This window comes from Gopherus evgoodei, chromosome 18 (assembly GCF_007399415.2).
Source record: "Gopherus evgoodei ecotype Sinaloan lineage chromosome 18, rGopEvg1_v1.p, whole genome shotgun sequence".
NCBI classification, from domain to species: Eukaryota; Metazoa; Chordata; order Testudines; family Testudinidae; genus Gopherus; species Gopherus evgoodei.
Genome location: NC_044339.1, coordinates 416,338 through 433,953, shown reverse-complemented (window position 1 = coordinate 433,953; position 17,616 = coordinate 416,338). Strand labels below are relative to the sequence as shown.

General features: G+C 45.1%; 1 protein-coding gene across 3 annotated transcripts in view; it reads left to right on the top strand.

Moving 5' to 3' along the window:
• Nucleotides 1-17,616, top strand: part of EIF4G3 (eukaryotic translation initiation factor 4 gamma 3) — a 513,419-nt gene that overhangs the window by 301,493 nt on the left and 194,310 nt on the right. For all 3 annotated transcript variants that reach the window (XM_030537664.1, XM_030537665.1, XM_030537663.1), the window contains 3 exons: nucleotides 9,491-9,511; nucleotides 10,409-10,588; nucleotides 11,244-11,358. In XM_030537664.1, coding sequence (XP_030393524.1) covers nucleotides 9,491-9,511; nucleotides 10,409-10,588; nucleotides 11,244-11,358 — 316 coding nt within the window. The remainder of the gene's footprint in view (nucleotides 1-9,490; nucleotides 9,512-10,408; nucleotides 10,589-11,243; nucleotides 11,359-17,616) is intronic.

The following is a 17,616-nucleotide window of genomic DNA, read 5'->3' as shown; positions in this document are numbered from 1 at the left end:
TTTGGCCTCCTAAACTCAGGGTTATGAGTTCAATCCTTGAGCGGGCCACTTAGAGATCTAGTGCAAAAATCTGTCTGGGGATTGGTCGTGCTTTGAGAAGGGGGTTGGACTAGATGACCTTCTGAGGTCCCTTCCAACCCAGGTATTCTGTGATTCTAAGGCCTAGATTCTTATCTGTTCCCAGTATCCGTTGGACACAGTTCTGTGTGTGTGAGGGGGAAGAATGGGATTGGTGCATAGGCAGGCTAATTCTGAGATTGATTCTAAGCCTGTGTAGTCCCTGGAGTAGTTTCTATTAGGAGTTCTCAACCTTTTTCTTTCTGAGCCCTCCTACCCCACAACATGCTGTAAAAATTCCATGGCCCACATGTGCCATAAGAACTGTTTTTCTGCATATCCAGTAGATTAAAAGCCAGGGCTGGCATTAGAGGTTAGAAAGAAGGACAACTGCCCAGTGCCGCATGCCACAGGGGGCCCCGTGAAGCTAAGTTGCTTGGGCTTTGGCTTCAGCCGTGGGTGGTGTGGCCTGGGCTCCAGCTTTCTGCCCTGGGCCCCAGCAAGACTAACACCGGGCCCTCTTTGGTTTATTTTGGTGACCCCCTGAAAGGCCCCCCCGAGGGCCCCAGACTCCTGTTTGAGAACCGCTGGTTTATATTTTGCCAGTGCCAAAGGGTGATAAGAGAGGGAATCTGACCCTAAACCTGAAAACTGACAGTGAGAATGTTGTGCTCTCATATTAGAAATCCTCAGGCTAACTTAAATTATTATTCTCATGTGAACTGAAAAAAGTTACAAATCACTACTTTACACAGTCTTTACTCTCTTGGGTTAATTAAAATGTTATGCAGTTGTTACTTTGAGAACCCAGAATGATAATTTTTTTTATGCAAAGCATTTACCAAATACACATTTACCCCAATATAACGCTGTCCTCGGGAGCCAAAAGATCTTACCGTGTTATAGGTGAAACCACATTATATCGAACTTGCTGTGATCCACTGGAGTGCGCAGTCTTGCCACCCCCCCCCCCGGAGCACTGTTGTACCGTGTTATATCCAAATTCGTGTTATATCGGGGTAGAGGTATACTGAAATTTACTATATTGGGTACCAAGTTTGGCTATAATTGACATTCGGAAAAAAGAATTCTTGTCTTCTAACACAGTATTAGGAAGAGCAGGTTTTTATCCTAAATTTAAATTTTCTGTGTAATATGCATATTATATTATGGTAGAGTCACATTCCATATCACTTTGAATGAACTCATATAATACAGAGTATTCATTAGTGCTATTTCCTGTAACACTGCTCTACAGCCAAAATGCTTCTGAAATAAATGTAGTCCAGCTTTACTAATTCTGGGTCACTGAGAACAAAAATGAGGCTTAAAATTGTTGATTGGCTCTAGTTTTCAAGATATGCTATTGGGTCAGTATATACGACCCTTGACTTTGGAATGGCGGAGGATAAGTGAGTTATAAAGGAAGGGGATCTCAATTTAAACCAGAAATGACTAAAATACATCTTTGAGTGGATCTATGAATAAATCTTTGAGTGGGTTTGGACAGTACTTGCTTTTTAGGCAAAACAATGAATGATGCAATCTGAAGCTGGTATTGCGTCATACGTGATATGAATTGCATCATGTATTCCTAGAAGTCATGGATGATGCAATCATAACGAAGCTTACATCACTCTGCTGAACAAATTGCCCTATATTAGCTCTAGAAATCATACAGTGTTGTGCTCTCTTATTTGTCAGTGTTTGATTTTGCACAGGGACACATTTCTGTTTAGCCAAAGTGAGCAGAGATGCCTCGTACTTGTGTGAACAGTGCAGATAACTTGTGCTATGTTTGTGGTGAAGTGACTTTTGCATCACAAAAGCGCAGTATAACCACTATGGTTAAGAAAGCCTATCACCTTTATTTTGGCTGCAAAATTGGAGATCAGGACAAGAGGTGGGCCCCAAACATATGCTGCAACACTTGTGCAACAAATCTTCACCAGTGGTTGAACATGAAGAGGAAATCTATGCCTTTTGCAGTGCCAATGATTTGGGGAGAGCCAACAGATCATACCAGCAATTGTTACTTCTGCATGGTGCCTCCAGTTGGGAAAGGTGTGTCAAAGAAGAAAAAGTGGACTGTGCATTATCCAAACATTCCATCAGCTATATGCCCAGTACCCCACGGAGAAGGACTGCCGGTTCCTGATGCACCAGAATCATTCTCACTTGAGTCAGACGAGGAAGAGAAAGAGGATGAAACTTCTGATCCTGAACCATCAGTGTCACAGGACCCACATTTTCTCCCATCCTCCTCCTCTGAACCACACCTCATAACACAAGGTGAACTGAATGACCTCGTAAGGGATATGGAACTACCCAAGAGTAAGGCAGAGCTGTTGGGCTCCAGACTACAGCAGTGGAATCTCCTGGCAGGCTATCAGGGCAAATGGAGCCCATCAATGCTTGCAGACTATTGCTGGACAGTGACAAGAGATGCTCCATTGAATGAATACAAGAGACAAGCCAAAAAGCGCTGAGTAGACACTGAATAGGACTAAACTATGTACATAATAGTTTTTTGCCTTTTGTTTCATAATAAATTTTATTTATATAACTCTTTTGCTGATTTTTAAAGTGTTACATAAACAGGACAGGTGAAATATTATCATGTAAAGCAACCATAAACACATGAAAAGACCTAGGTTTACAATTTATGATTAAAACTCTACTATCTACACAATATACATAGACATAAAATGTAAAAACTTAAATATCTTAGAAACAGTAACCAATCAGTTGTTTTAATTGTCATATTTGAATTCAGCACATCAAAATACATAATAAATATCACATTTTATCTCTGACGCAGACTACTTCTCAAAAATTGTAGACCAGTGTAATTATTGTATCATTAATATGCTCTGATGAGCATGACTTATGTTCTTGAAGTGACTGGCAACTTTATAAAGAATTTATTTAAAATATATTATGAACATGTCAATTATAATTATTTGAAGCCTATTGATGCTGTAAAAAACAAAATTGAAGCTCTTGTGATTTCATAACCTCTGGAAGCCCAGTTTTAATGTTTTTCAAGTAAACAACAATCAAAGTCAAATGAAAATAGCTGCCATGGTTTTGTTGAAAAGCTAAGCAATTGCTCCTCTCTCTCTTTTTACCAAATGTATTTCCTGAGGTGGAGGATGTGTATGAGTGTGGGGAATGTCCTTTCCTAGCTCTATACATGGAGCCAGGAAGGGGAGCAGGAAGTGGAGGGAGGTGTTCTTCACTCCCCACCTCTCTGTACAGAGCCATGCGGGAATGTTCTCTTCTCCTACCCCATCCTTGAAGACAGAGATAGTATTGGAGTGTGATCTCCACATACGTGGAGTAAGGTTTCATGGAGATTGGGAACCAAAACGCATGCTGCTGGTTCCACTATGGGAGCAGTTGTTAGCTCTTTTTCCATTAGTGGATATTTGAAAGGACAGAGAGGCTGTGAAGGAACATGGCTGGGACAACCATGATGCTAGTGCTTAAAGTAATGTCAAGGTGTAGTAGAACCTGTTTATATGTTCTTATTATTTCTTTTAATTTAGCCAGAGACTGTGTGATGGGTTCTTTTATAATGAAAGATAAAAAATAAAATACAGAATTTGATGAGCACTGCTAATACTGGAAGACTTTCATCCACTCATAAACTACATACCATCACCTGCAGGCAAAAGTTTGGAAAAAGAAATGAGCCTTACATCATGCCCTTTAGGTCAGCACTCAGGCTTTTGCAGGCCAGTTAGGGAAGTAAATTCCAGAGCCAAGGACCCTCTCCTGCAAAATCACTGTCTCTGGCACCCAGATCTTTAATTTCAGAGAGAGTTTTAACTCAAGTTCCCCAGCTGATCTCGGTGAGATGGTGAAGGTGCAATTATCTCAGCCAAGACCCAAGCCAGATTAAAGATCAGAGTCAACACTCTGACTTGTACCTGGTGGTAAGTGCACGTCTCTCATCCACTAAGAAAACAACATTCTTCGAAAATGTTTCCATCTTTCCTGTGCAGACACTCCCTCACCCTCTCTTAAGGGTCAGGGAAAAGTTATCCTGCCAGTCAATTCTTCTCTTTCTCTTCTACCTCAAAATTAATAACAAAGAAGTTGTCTAAGGCTATGGAGATGCATAATTAAAACAAGAAAACAGCCTTAACGTACCAGTCTGATTTGGTTGTAATCTTGACAATTCGTTGCTTTGTTCTTGTGTTTCCATTGTTACTTTTTTCAGCCTTTTGCAGGGCCATGTCTTCTAATGGATCTGTAACAATTGCTAGCCTTTAATTGACCTGAAAATATGTAGATAAATGGCTAATGTTTATTATGTTTAAAATAAATGTAGCTTGTTTGCAGTACTCGTGCTAGAGAGACTTCCTTTATTTTTCAGTCATATGAGGTGTGCTTCACAAGCTTTTCAATGAAAATGTGGTTCCATTTAGAAGCATGTCTTTTGCATATGGCAAAGCAAGCTCTTCCCCTCTCCTTTCAGAGTTCTTGACAATTTAGAATGCATGGAGTTTATCTTGTGCACTGCAATATGCCAACACATAGACAAGGGGGTGTTCAGCTAGGCCAGTGTGCTAAAGAGCATAATGTAGATGAGACCTTGTAACAGTGTCAGTACCCATCTCACACGAGTGCCCCCTTTGCTCTGGCCAATATACCTGCAATTAGTCTTTTCAATGAGGCAGCACCCGCCTCTCATGGGCTGGTGCTGCCCTTTGGTTGGTTGAGTGTGAGCCTGCTTTTAGTTTTAGTTCTTATATCGGGATGGCACCCACCTCTTGTGCACATCACCGGGCTGATGGTTCTCTCAATGGGTCTTCAGCGATTCAGCCCTGCGGCCAAGACATATTCACTGTCCCCCCTTCTGGGGTATATAGTCCCAAGTTCTTATCACGGCCTTGTTATGGGGCCATAGCTCTTAGGCATCTTCCCAGAGGCTCTGCCTTCTTCAACCCCAAGCCGTGGCCCATCTCAGTATCCGCAGCTGGTGGTGTTTCAGGAGGCCTCCCTAGGCTCAGTCTTCAATCAGACCAGCGGGACCCATCTCATTACCCTTGCTGGCCTGGCCAGGTTCTTTGCTCAGTCCCCCTGGGCTTCAGCCTGCCCGCACTGACCTTCCGTTGGTCCCGCTGCTCTTCCCGCCAGCCAAGCACCCCGTCTTCAGCAGCCTGGGTTTCAGTCTTGTCTGCAGTGAGCTGTCCACGGTATTGCTGCTCTTTCAGCCAGCCATTCACCCAGGCTTCACTCCATCTGCCCCTCTGATCGACTGCTCCTCTGCAGCCACTCTAGGCTGTCTGGAGGACTTCTCTCTGCTTTATTCTGGGGCAAGGTGATGCAGGGCCATGAGACCTCCAGCAGGGGACCTCCGAACCTAGTCCATCCTGCCACACACCTAAAAGGTCTCATTCCATCTTTAACTTCTGATGCAAAATACAGATTTTTTCAGAAGAAACCAGAATTCTTCATTTACAGGTGCCCTGTATATGGAGCTGTTATGTGTGTTTGTTTTCATATGCTTGAAGAAAAAGCGTTTTTAATTGAAAGAAGAAAATTAATACCAAACTAACAATGAGGCAGTGATTAAAGGTTCATTTTCACTTTGTAATGAAAGTGACGCCTTAGAGTAAAAACAGTTGGTTTGAAACAAATGTTTGTCATGTTCGGGTACATCCACACTACCCGCCAGATCGGCAGGTTGTGATCGATCTATCGGGGATCGACTTATCACATCTTGCCACGCTCCCCGTCGACTCTGGAACTCCACCAGGGCGAGAGGCAGAAGCAGAGTTGATGGGGGAGCCATGGCCGTCAATCCCACGCCGTGAGGACAGGAGGTAAGTCAAAATAAGATATGTCGACTTCAGCTAAGCTATTCTCATAGCTGAAGTTGCGTATCTTACATCGACCCCACCCCTCTCCCCAGTGTAGACCGGCCCCTAGACACAGCAGTTTTCTAATTTTGTATAAGATACATTGTGGCATTTAGTTCACAGTGGTTAGAGCTTTGTTAGGTCTTGGAGTTCTTAGGCCAGGTTTACACTACAAACTTATATCGGTATAACTACATCGATCAGGGGTGTGAAAAATCCACACCCCTGAGTGATGTAGTTATACAGACCTAACCCCGGTGTAGACAGCGCTATGTCAATGGGAGAGTTTCTCTTGTCAATTTAGCTACTGCCTCTTGGAGAAGTGGATTAACTACACTGACTGGAGAAGCTCTTCCTTAAGTACAGTAGCATCTTCATTAAAGTGCTACAGTGGTGCAGCTGTGCTGCTGCAATGCTGTATGTGAAGACAAACTCCTAGTCTTAAAGAGAGGGAGGGATTTGTGGGAGAGGTTGTCTGGAATAGGTTGCTGGTGTTGAGGATTTCTAAATATAACCACATCATGGAACTCCTTACCCTAAATGCTGGTCCTGACTCTGTAATTGCACGTGCTCCAAGGTAACACTTGCATACATGGGAATGAACTATGGACAGTTTCAACCTTAATTCTGAATTTCCTTGCCCTTGTCAAGGAAGGCATTGTTAGCATTGCTTCAGCCATGTGTGTTTGCATATAAACTTGTGACATTAAATTGTTAGAAAAACAGAGTTGCAAAATACCACCCTCCAGGAGTAGGTTTAGATATTGTCAGCTTACCTTTGGAGGGGAAGGGGAGAGGATAGAGTATAAAATGTTTTGCCAGCTAGGGCTTATTTTGAATGCCTGAACCTATATATAGATTAGATGTACTCTCATGCTTTGATGGATTTCTTCTTTTTTCTAGAAATAAGGCCTAAGGTTTTTTTCATTTGGAAGGGTTTTCTGTATCTAAAAATAATGAAGTAAATTCTGCTAAAGACTTCTCCTTTTGGATTGACTTTTTTTTTTAACTTGATTCTCCCCTATCCTGTTTTACAATAACGAGAAGGATATTCTCCCTGCTCTTGTGCAAAACCCCTTTTAGATACTCACTTTCTTTGGGAGGTCTGCTAACACTGGCCCACATGTTAGTATGGCATTGCGACCCAGCGTTCATGTTTGCAAATCCTCACTCAAATTTGCATGACCCCCCGCTCCAAAAAAAAAAAAAAAAAGTTTTGGTTCTTCTTCACCACTGGATTGACAACCTATTATCTAAACAATGGGTGGTATTCTCCTCTCACATTAGTTGACAGAAGTGTAATTTGTTGATTTCCCAGTGTCTGTCTTTTTAGAAGTAATGAAATCATTGTGCCTTTGCTCTCCTCCCAAGAATCATAACTGGCTCTCAGCAACTTTTACTATGACATGCAGTATTATTTCTTAAAGCCCAGTGATCTCCTCTCTATGGGTTCACTTTGTACCCAGAACTGCAAGGATAGATAGCTGTGTAACAGTTTAATAGAAGTATTAGAGGAGTAGTTGTGTTAGTCTGGATCTGTAAAAGCAGCAAAAAGTCCTGTGGCACCTTATAGACAAACAGACGTATTGGAGCATGAGCTTTTGTGGGTGAATACTAACGATGCATCCGACGAAATGTATTCACCCATGAAAGCTCATGCTCCAATACGTCTGTTAGTCTATAAGGTGCCACAGGACTCTTTGCTAGTTTAATATAAGTCCTCAAGCTTGCTAAGCATGCCATGTGTTTTGGAAGGCACTGTTTTGGTTCTAAGTGCACTTTCATTCCACTGGTGACAACAGAAAGAGGAGCCAGTTTGTTTCTCAAGAAGCAGAATTATTTTAGAATTGCATTCCTGTGACTTTACAGACAGCTTCAGATGGTCTTGTAGACACACTGATTGATGGTAAAAAGCCATACACAAATCAGTAATTTCCATTTCCATACATTTTTTCACTAATTTGGTGGCCTATATTGCATATTTGCTAGCCAATTGTTTCCTCCTAAGAATGGAGTGACCTTGTTGGAGAGAGAGGCAGGTTTCACATACTTCAGTTCCAATGTTGAAGGACCACAGTCTTTATTTTTTGAATTTGAAAATAATATTGATTTTTTTTCTATGGCAGCTGTGAACACGTGATATTGACTGTAGATATTGACCTAGCAAGCTGTCACACTAATTTGGACAGTGGAGAAACTCTGGCTAGTTGACATAATGAGAGACCAGACCAAAGATGAGTCTCCATCCAATCTATTTCCACCTTGAATACATATAGAAACAGAGGGACACTGATTCTGTATGAGGAGCTCCATTGTGGATCACTGGTGAGCTAGAAGTAACTACATCTCAGCAAGCCAGCCAAGAGGCTGTCAGACTCTGATACCAGAGGAAGAACTACAGAGAAAGAACCTTCATCCTTGAACCCCATACAAGCGTGTTCTTGCTCATTTTTGCTAGCTCAAGAGATTGCATAGGTTAAAAGGGGAAAACACAAAGATGGAAGAAAAATGAGATTTATAATTGCAGTCCTGGCAAGATCATTTTCAAGCCTATATCTGTTATGCTGTGTCAGTAAGAATATCAAATCTCTAAATTGTTTTCACACACTCTTTCTGGTGTCTCTGGATACTGGAAATCATACAAATCTTAGCCACAGTCAGCATGAACTTACCACATCTCCTATGTCAGATAGTGATCACTTGGTCCTCCAGGGCTAGACAACCACCTAGTTTCCACTAACCCAGAAGTTTGGGAATTTTTGTTTTTTGCCCAAACAATTGAGCTTTCTTCTGATACAAAACACTGGTTAACAGCTTAGTAATAACATTTTTGCTTTCATCTTCATATTCATTTTATCTGGCCTTTAGAGAAAGGGATTAAGTGTTGACATTTATGGAGAGAAATCATTCAATACGGGGACTATCACAGTGTCTCAGAATTTTCAAGAATGACCAAAGTGGCTATTTTGTTATCACTACCACAGTTTCCAAGTACAGGTGCATCATAGGAGCCTTCTCCCTTGCTCTCTTCTCCAGTGGACTTAAGAGTGAAGCATATATATTGGCCCATCCTTTCCCAGTGCCAGGCCAGCCTTGCTTAGCCCAGACTTCCATTCCCCAATAATTATCTGCCTCTCTTCTTCCCTGTACTCATGGTATAGCTTGCCATGGGCTGACTGCTTGCTTTAATGCACCAGATCAATCAGCAGTGGAGCAGCAGAGAGGAAGAGAAAAATGTTTGAAGTTAAGAACAAGCTGCACATTAAGTCTTTCTCCAGTATTCTGTTTGCTGCAAATTTTAATTTTTTTAACTTGTATTCTTCAGTGTAAAACTTTCTAGAAAACTTCTGCTTGAAACATGGTTGGGATTCTGACAGGAAAAGATTGCTTGATACTAGCTCAGTATCTTTCCTGCTCTGTTATATAGAAAACAGGATAGAAAGATTATTGAAACTATTACATTAGGGCTAATGTTATATCCTATCCCTTCATATTGATCTGTAAGTTGTTCCATTGGCTTTCTTTCTGTTTCCTGTTGCTTTCTTGCTTCGTTATTGAAGGGAGGATTCAGACCCATCCAGGTAATTTTAACTACTGGTTCTGCATGGCATAAGTGTTTCTTTATCACATATTTCATTATTAAATTAGTGAATGTATTAATGTATGATGCATATCTTACCTGTTTAGTTTCAAGATTATTAAGACTGTAATAGGAGTGAGGGCTTCTAGTGCCTTGAATGCTTCCACATCCCGGATGCTGATGCTTCTCTTAAAGAGAGTTAAGATATGAGCTACATATCACCAGGTTGCTTTGTTCCCTGGGGCTTCTGTGTGGGCTACACTTGTGTGATGGGTTACTTTATGCAAGTATGCTGGAAAAGTTTGGTGCAACTTAGAAAGAGGTTGTCACCTTTTTGAAAAAGGACATGTAGGCCCTTCAAATTTTCAGTAGAGTAAAGAGGCTAAGTATGGGGGGGACCTACAACCCCCATAAAAATCTGAATTTTAGCTTTTCTGGAATTTTTTCAATGCAGTTTCCTTGATCTTTTACTGCCTTATCAAATCACTTATAAAGTTGGTATCTTTTTCAATCCACTCCACCCTATAAAGTACATTTTGCATAGAATCCTTTCTTCTGACCTTTAATCTGAAAGCTGGTGCATATAATTCACTAGATACACATTAATAGTTACACCTTTATAGTTTAAAACTTAACTGTTTGCTTTTAGTCTGTCTTTCTCACTTTGTGCCTTGTAAAACTGAGGATTGTGTGTAAATAGCCATTGTTAAAAAACTAATGGAAACTGTCCTGCAATTTTCTGAATAGGTGGCAGCCCTCTGAAAGTGTGTTTGGTTTTGTTTTTTTAAATTACAATATGGTTTTCTCTACTATTATTTGATATTGCAAATTAATTTTCTTTTCAAGGAAAAATAACTTTTGCCTTTTTTTGTTTTCCTTTTTTGCTTCCCTCTTCTAGTTTTTTCAGCGGCCTCAAATACAGCCTTCTAGAGCTGCCATCCAGAACAGCAGCCCTTCTATCCGTCCTGGTGCGCAAACACCAACTGCAGTGTATCAAACCAACCAACACATCATGATGGTTAACCATCTGCCAATGCCGTATCCAATGCCCCAGGGCCCCCAGTACTGTATACCACAGGTAATACATTGCCTAAGCACATATGAACTTGGAAGAGCTACAGTTATTTCTCCTGGATTAAAAGAAGGTGATCTTTTGGGACTGCAGGAAAGGTGGAGGAAAAGGCTGATATAATTAGCAGCATAACCCCTGTCCTTTTTCTTCTTTAAATGTATACATTTATCTATTAAGGCAGAGGGTGGAGAGGTGTTAATCATAAATTGTATCCTTTTTATTTTTGAGATAAATTATTGTTCTAGAATTTATTCTCTTCCTCTGAAGGAAATGATGGAAAACTAAATTCCTCAAAACACCTAGTACTGTAACAACTCTTAAATTGATTTAAGAGCTATGCTATTACTATTAAACATTTGGCTTTCTTTCAGTCCTGCATTACAGAAATGAGGGGAATGAATCAGGTTGACTATGGTCTTCCTCAGCACTGATTTCCTGCATATTTTTACCTCAAATGACACAGCATGCATTTCATTATGTCGTCTTTTTTTTTTTCGGGGTGGGGGGGCAGGGGACAGGCAGTATTCTGAATCTGTGTTTAAAAGGGCTTCATAGTCTCATTTTTAGGAATTTTTTAAAACCAGGTTAATTACAGCTTCTGTATGTAATGCCATATCATATGACAATTATTTGTAAATTTCTTGTAATTTTTCTCTCCCAGTATCGTCATAGTGGCCCTCCTTATGTTGGGCCTCCACAGCAGTATCCTGTTCAGCCACCAGGGCCAGGCCCATTTTATCCAGGCCCGGGTCCTGGAGAATTCCCCAATGCCTATGGTAAGCAGGGTGGAAGATTGTGCATGGTTTGGGGAAGGAAGGTATTGCTGGATATATGGGGTGTGGGGATGTTTCTGGGTTTGTTATTTTTCTACAGCTGGTTTAATATTGTAAAGCCAAAATAATTTATTTGAATTCGAAACAGCTGCTAAATTTGAGCTTGCTGTGCTTCTGATTGATCACTCTCTAATCATACATGCACACAGTTTTTTGTTTGCATGATAGCAGAATAACTGTTGTTCATACAAATATTCTTAATCATGTGCAAAAAGGAGTATTCATGTGTGAACAAGAGTATTGACTGTTTCTTATTCACTGTCTATTATTATTATTATTTATTCATTATTAAGGTTGTTGATTAATCGCAGTTAACTCATACAATTAGCTCAAAAAATTGATTGCGATTAAAAAAATTAATTGTGATTAATCGCACTGTTAAACAATAGAATACTAATTGAAATGTAAATGCTCACTTTATTTTTATTACAAATATTTGCACTGTAAAAATGATAAAAAAAAATAGTATTTTTCAATTTACCTCAGACAAGCACTGTAGTGTAAACTCTTTATCATGAAAGTGCAATCTTTTTTTGTTACATAACTGCGCTCAGAAACAAAACCATGTAAAAACTTTAGAGCCTACAAGTCCCCTCAGTCCTAATTCTTGTTCAGCCAATCACTAAGAGAAACTAGTTTGTTTATATTTACGGGAGGTAATGCTGCCCACTTCTTATTTATAATGTCACCTCAAAGTGAGAACAGGCGTTCACATGGCACTGTTGTAGCTGGCGTTGTACCAGATGCACTAAAGATTTATATGCCTCTTCATGCTTAAGCCATCGTTCCAGAGGACATGCTTCCATGCTGATGATGCCCGTTAAAAAATAATGCATTAATTACATTTGTGACTGAACTCTTTGGGGAAGAATTATTTGTCTCCTGCTCTGTTTTACCCGCATTCTACCAATATATTTCATGTTATAGCAATATTGGATGATGACCCAGCACATGTTGTTCTTTTTAAGAACAGTTTCACTGCAAATTTGACAAAATGCAAAGAAGAAACCCATGTGAAATTTTTAAAGATAGCTACAGCATTCAACCTAAGATTTAAGAATCTGAAGTGACTTCCAAAATCTGAGAAGAATGAGGTATGGAGCATGCTTTCAGAAGTCTTAAAAGAGCAACACTGATGCAGAAACAACAGAACCCAAACCACCAAAAAAGAAAATTGACCTTCTACTGGTAGCATCTGAACCAAATGATGAAAATGAATATGCGTTGGTCTGCAATGCTTTGGATCATTATCGAAGAGAACCTGTCATCAGCATGGATGCGTGTCCTCTGGAATGGTGCTTGAAGCATCAAGCGACATATCAATCTTTAGCGCATCTGGCATGTAAACATCTTGCAACGCCGGCTACAACAGTGCCATGCAAACGCCTGTTCTTCTTCGAGTGATTGCTCATGTGTATTCCACTCTAGGTGTGCATGCTTGCCACGTGCACTGGTGCTGGAAGTTTTTCCCTTAGCAGTATCCATAGTGGGGGAGCCTCGCTGCGACCCCTGGAGTGGCGCCGACATATCGCACTATAAAGAGGGCTGCGTGCTCTCCCCACTCTCAGTTCCTTCTTGTCGCCAGTGAAGGTAGTCGGAACTTGCTCCAGGCTTGGCTGCAGCGTTATAGCCTTAGTGGTATCCAGTTTCCCTGAAAACTTCTTTGCTGAACTTTCTCTCGTGAATGCCTGGCTCGGGACATGCCCCATGGCCCAGATTTCAAGTAGTGCAACTCCTGTCGCAACTCCATGCCCAGAAATGATCCACACAGTCACTGTCTTCGCTGTCTGGGCGAGGCTCACATTAGTGAGAAGTGTAAGATTTGCCGCTCCTTCAAGCTGCATACAAAGAAGGAGTGTGAGATCCGACTCTGAGCTCTCCTCATGGAGTCAGCATTGGCCCCGGCACCGACGAGTCGAGCCGGCACCAGTGAGTCGAGCCAACCCCGCCCCCGGCACCTCGTCTTCGGCGCGCAATGAAGCAACTCCGGTGCACTGTCCTGATTCCGCGCCTGGTACCATGTCCTCGGTGCGCAGCGAGGCGCTGTTGATGAGCCGGCACCTCTCCCCTGCTAAACAAGGGAAGACTCAGCGGCACCGAGAGAAGGAAAGGGGTGAGGCCAGACCCGAGTTGGGCAGCCCACGATTCCCATCGGGACATAGACCTCAGACTCACGCTGAGCGGAGTAGTCCAGTCACGTCCGTGCGAGTCTCACCCGAAGTACGCATGCCTTCGACGCCAGAGGCAGCTCAGGCCGCGCATGATATCCTGGTGCTTCCGGTGCCAGGTGCGCCGCCTCAGTCGGGCCCCTGGTCCCATGGGAAGCTGCCCTTGGGTGCCCATCAGCCCTCCCCAGAGATGTTGGAGGTCGAGGTACCTTCCTGGGTCGAGGTGCCGAGTATAGCCCCACAATGCATGTCGACTCCGCGTCCCGGCTCTTCAGTGAGCGGATCCCACTCCTCTGGTCTCGGATGCTGTCGAGGAGATGACAAGAGACGGCGCCATTCCTCCTCCAGCCAGTCCGAGAGAAACAGGTCTCGCCGCTATCGGCATTGACGCTCATACCCAAGCGCCTGCCATCACAGAGGCTATGCTTGGAGTGTGTCCCGAGAGCCCCCGGCACCAAGGCGCCGTGGTCACAGGCGCCGCAGGGAATCCTGAGACACCTCTTTGCACATTTACCTCTCGACTTCCTCTAGGTCGAAGTCTCGGGGCAGGAGCCGTCATGATAGAGACCACTCCAGTTGTTCCTACGGCACCGTGCATTCCTCTAGGACTTTGGTGTCGGCACGCAGCCGTCTCTCCCCGAACCGTACTGCATGAGCAACCAGCCCTGCCGGTGCCCGATGTATCTCTCAGACTCCTGCACAGCCAAGACCTCGCTCTGTGGCGGGAATCTCTCAGGGCTGCTCTGCGTCGCCTTCCCAGCAGCAGGATCAGACCATGGGCGCTGAACCCCCGGCACCAGACCCGGAAGTCAAGCCCATGATGCCGTCGGTTGCTGAAGGCACTGCACCATCCACTTCTTCGGCGCAGGGTGATTCAGTTGCGGTGCCGTCTCCCTCTTCCCAAGAGGACTTCAAGGCACACCAGGAGCTGCTTAGGACGGTGGCAGCAAATCTTGAGCTCCGGGCCGAGGAGATGGAGGAGCTCTCTGATAACCTTTTTAATGTCCTTGCCTCCTCAGTACCGGGGCATGTGGTGCTCCCATTCCATCAGGGAGTAGCCAGCATCGCCTCTGGCAGACCCTGGCCTCAGTTGGGCCAATTTCCAAAAAGGCCGAGAGGAAGTACTTCCTCTCCACAAAGGGTCACGAGTACCTATACACTCACCCAGCTCCTAACTCCTTGGTGATAGAGTCGGTCCACCACCGTGAGTGGAATGGCCAGCCCGCGCCCACACTAAAAGACAAGGCCGCTCATAGTTTGGATACCTTTGGGGAAAAGGTTTATTCATCCATGAGTTTCCAGCTCAGAGTGGCCAACCACCAGACACTGGTGAGCCGGTATGAGTTTAATCTCTGGGGTTCCCTCTCCAAGTTTGAGCCTCTTCTTCGAGACAAGGATGGAAAGGAGTTTCGGGCTCTGATTGACGAGGGTGCGACCACGGCCAAAGCAGCTCTCCAGGTGTCTTCGGATGCAGCGGACACGGCCGCTCGTACAATGGCTTCCACAGTCTCCATGCGACGGGCGTTGTGGCTCTTGCTCTCAGGGTTGTCGATCAAGTCCCAATCTATAATGCAGGACCTGCCGTTTGATGGCAAGGCCCTATCTGCAGAACAGGCAGACACCCGTCTGCAAGGGATGAAGGACTCCCACACCATACTTCAGACCCTAGGCCTCTACATCCTGCCCCCTAAGGACAAGCCCAGGCCTCAAACCTCTGCTCCTCTGGCTTGGGGCAGATACGAACCCCTGCCTAAGTGGCAGAGGGAACAAAGGCGTCGGTCCTAACGTCAATCCCGTTTGGCCCCATGGCCTGCGACCTCGAAGGCCAGATGGCTGGGAAAGCGGCGTTTTTGACTCATTGAGGGGAGTCACTGGGCCTGTTGCCAGTGTACCCCCGCCCAGTTGATAAAGTTGCCCTTTTTTAACTGTTTATCGGCCTTCCGACTGCAATGGGCCCGTATAACATCGGACCAATGGGTCCTCAGCACCGTTTCCCAAGGGTACAGGCCGCAGTTTATTTCCACCCCTCCCAACTGTCCCCCGTCCGGGCAGCCGGCTGGGGTCCCAGAGCATGCCCTCCTCCGCCAGGAGGTGGAGCGCCTCCTCTCCCTGGGAGTGGTGGAAAGGGTACCTCGGGAATACCAGGGCAGGGGGGTTTACTCCAGTTATTTCCTCATCCCAAAGGCGAAGGGCGGGCTTCGGCCCATCCTCGACCTGCGGCATCTCAACCAGTTCCTGGTTCGTTCCAAATTCTGCATGGTGTCCCCGGCCTCTATTATTCCATCCCTAGACCAAGGGAATTGGTTTATGGCGCTAGGCCTCCAGGATGTGTACTTTCACATCTACATCTTCGAGGGTCACAGACGTTTCCTCTGTTTCATGGTGGGTCAGGACCATTTCCAGTTTACGGTCCTCCCTTTTGGCCTCTCTACTGTCTCCAGGGTATTAACAAAGTGTATGGTGGTGGTGGCTGCCCACCTCAGGAGAGAAGGGCTGCAAATCTTCCCCTACCTCGACGACTGGCTACTCAAGGGCCGGTCTTGGTCTCTGGTGCAGCAGCACATGAAGTTTCTGCTAAACACCTGTGCAGCTCTAGGCCTACTGGTAAACGAGGAGAAATCCACGTTAATCCCGGTTCAGCACATAAGCTTTATGGGCGCTGCTGGATTCCCGGGTGGCCATGGCCTCCCTCCCAGGGGACAGATTTGAGATACTCAAAGCTCTTATCACCTCAGTCATGGCCTTTCTGTTAACCACGGCACAGGTGTTCCTGCAAATCCTTGGCCACATGACAGCATGCACCTATGTGGTGTGACATGCCAGGTTTCGGATGAGGCCCCTTCAGCTCTGGCTGGCCTCCCGGTACTCCCAGGCCAGGGACAGCCTGGACAAGGTTGTCACGGTGCCGCCCAGGGTGATCAGGGTATCCCCTTCCAAGAGCCCCCTCCCTCACTAGACCTAGTGTCGGACGCCTCAGACCTGGGCTGGGGAGCCCACATGGGGGATGTCAGGACCCAGTGCATGTAGCCACCAGAGGAACTAACCCTGCACATAAATGTCAGGGAGCTCAGGGCTGTACGCCTGACGTGTGTGGCATTTTTCCAGCACATATAGGGGAAGGTGGCCAGAGTCCTTACAGACAACACGACCACCATGTATTACATCAACAGACAGGGGGGCATGCGTTCCCAGGCCTTATGCCAGGAAGCCCAACTCCTGTGGGAATTTTGTATAGCCCACAACGTACTTCTGTGGACTTTGTACCTGCCTGGCAAGAGCAACATGCTCGCAGACCACCTGAGCAGGATGTTCTCCCAGCAGCCTGAGTGGTCCCTGGCGGTTGATCTTCCTACCGTGGGGTGCTCCCCAGGTAGACCTGTTTGCCACCGCCCAGAATCGACAGTGTCCTCGATTCTGCTCCAGAGCGGGACGGGGCGATGGGGCGATATCGGATGCGTTCCTGCTCTCGTGGTTGGGGCTCCTGTTGTACGCCTTTCCGCCCTTCCCCTTAATAGGCAGGGTCCTACAGAAGGTGAAGTCAGATGGGGCAAGGGTTATTCTCATAGCCCTGGATTGGGCCCGTCAGCATTGATACGGGTCCCTACTGCAACTCTTAGCGGCCCCTCTGTGCAAGCTGACGCTCCACCCGGACCTCCTCTTCCAGGAGGAAGGTTGTCTCCTCCATCCCAACCTAGCTGCGCTCCACCTGACAGCGTGGCTGCTCCATGGTTAAATGAGGAGGAAGGGAGGTGTTCTAAGGATGTGAGGAATGTCCTGCTGGAAAGTAGGAAACCCTCCACACATCGAACCTACCTGTCTGAATGGTATAGATTCTCTATGTGGGCGAGGGATAGAGGTTCCTCTCCCTCCTCTGCGTCTATCCAGCTTGTACTCGACTACCTCCTCTCCCTTAGGACCCAAGGGCTGGCACCCTCCTCAATCAGGGTGCACCTGGCGGCCATTTTGGCCTTCCATCCCCTGGTGCAGGGCCTGTCTGTGTTCTCGCATGACATGACCGCGCTGTTTCTGAAAG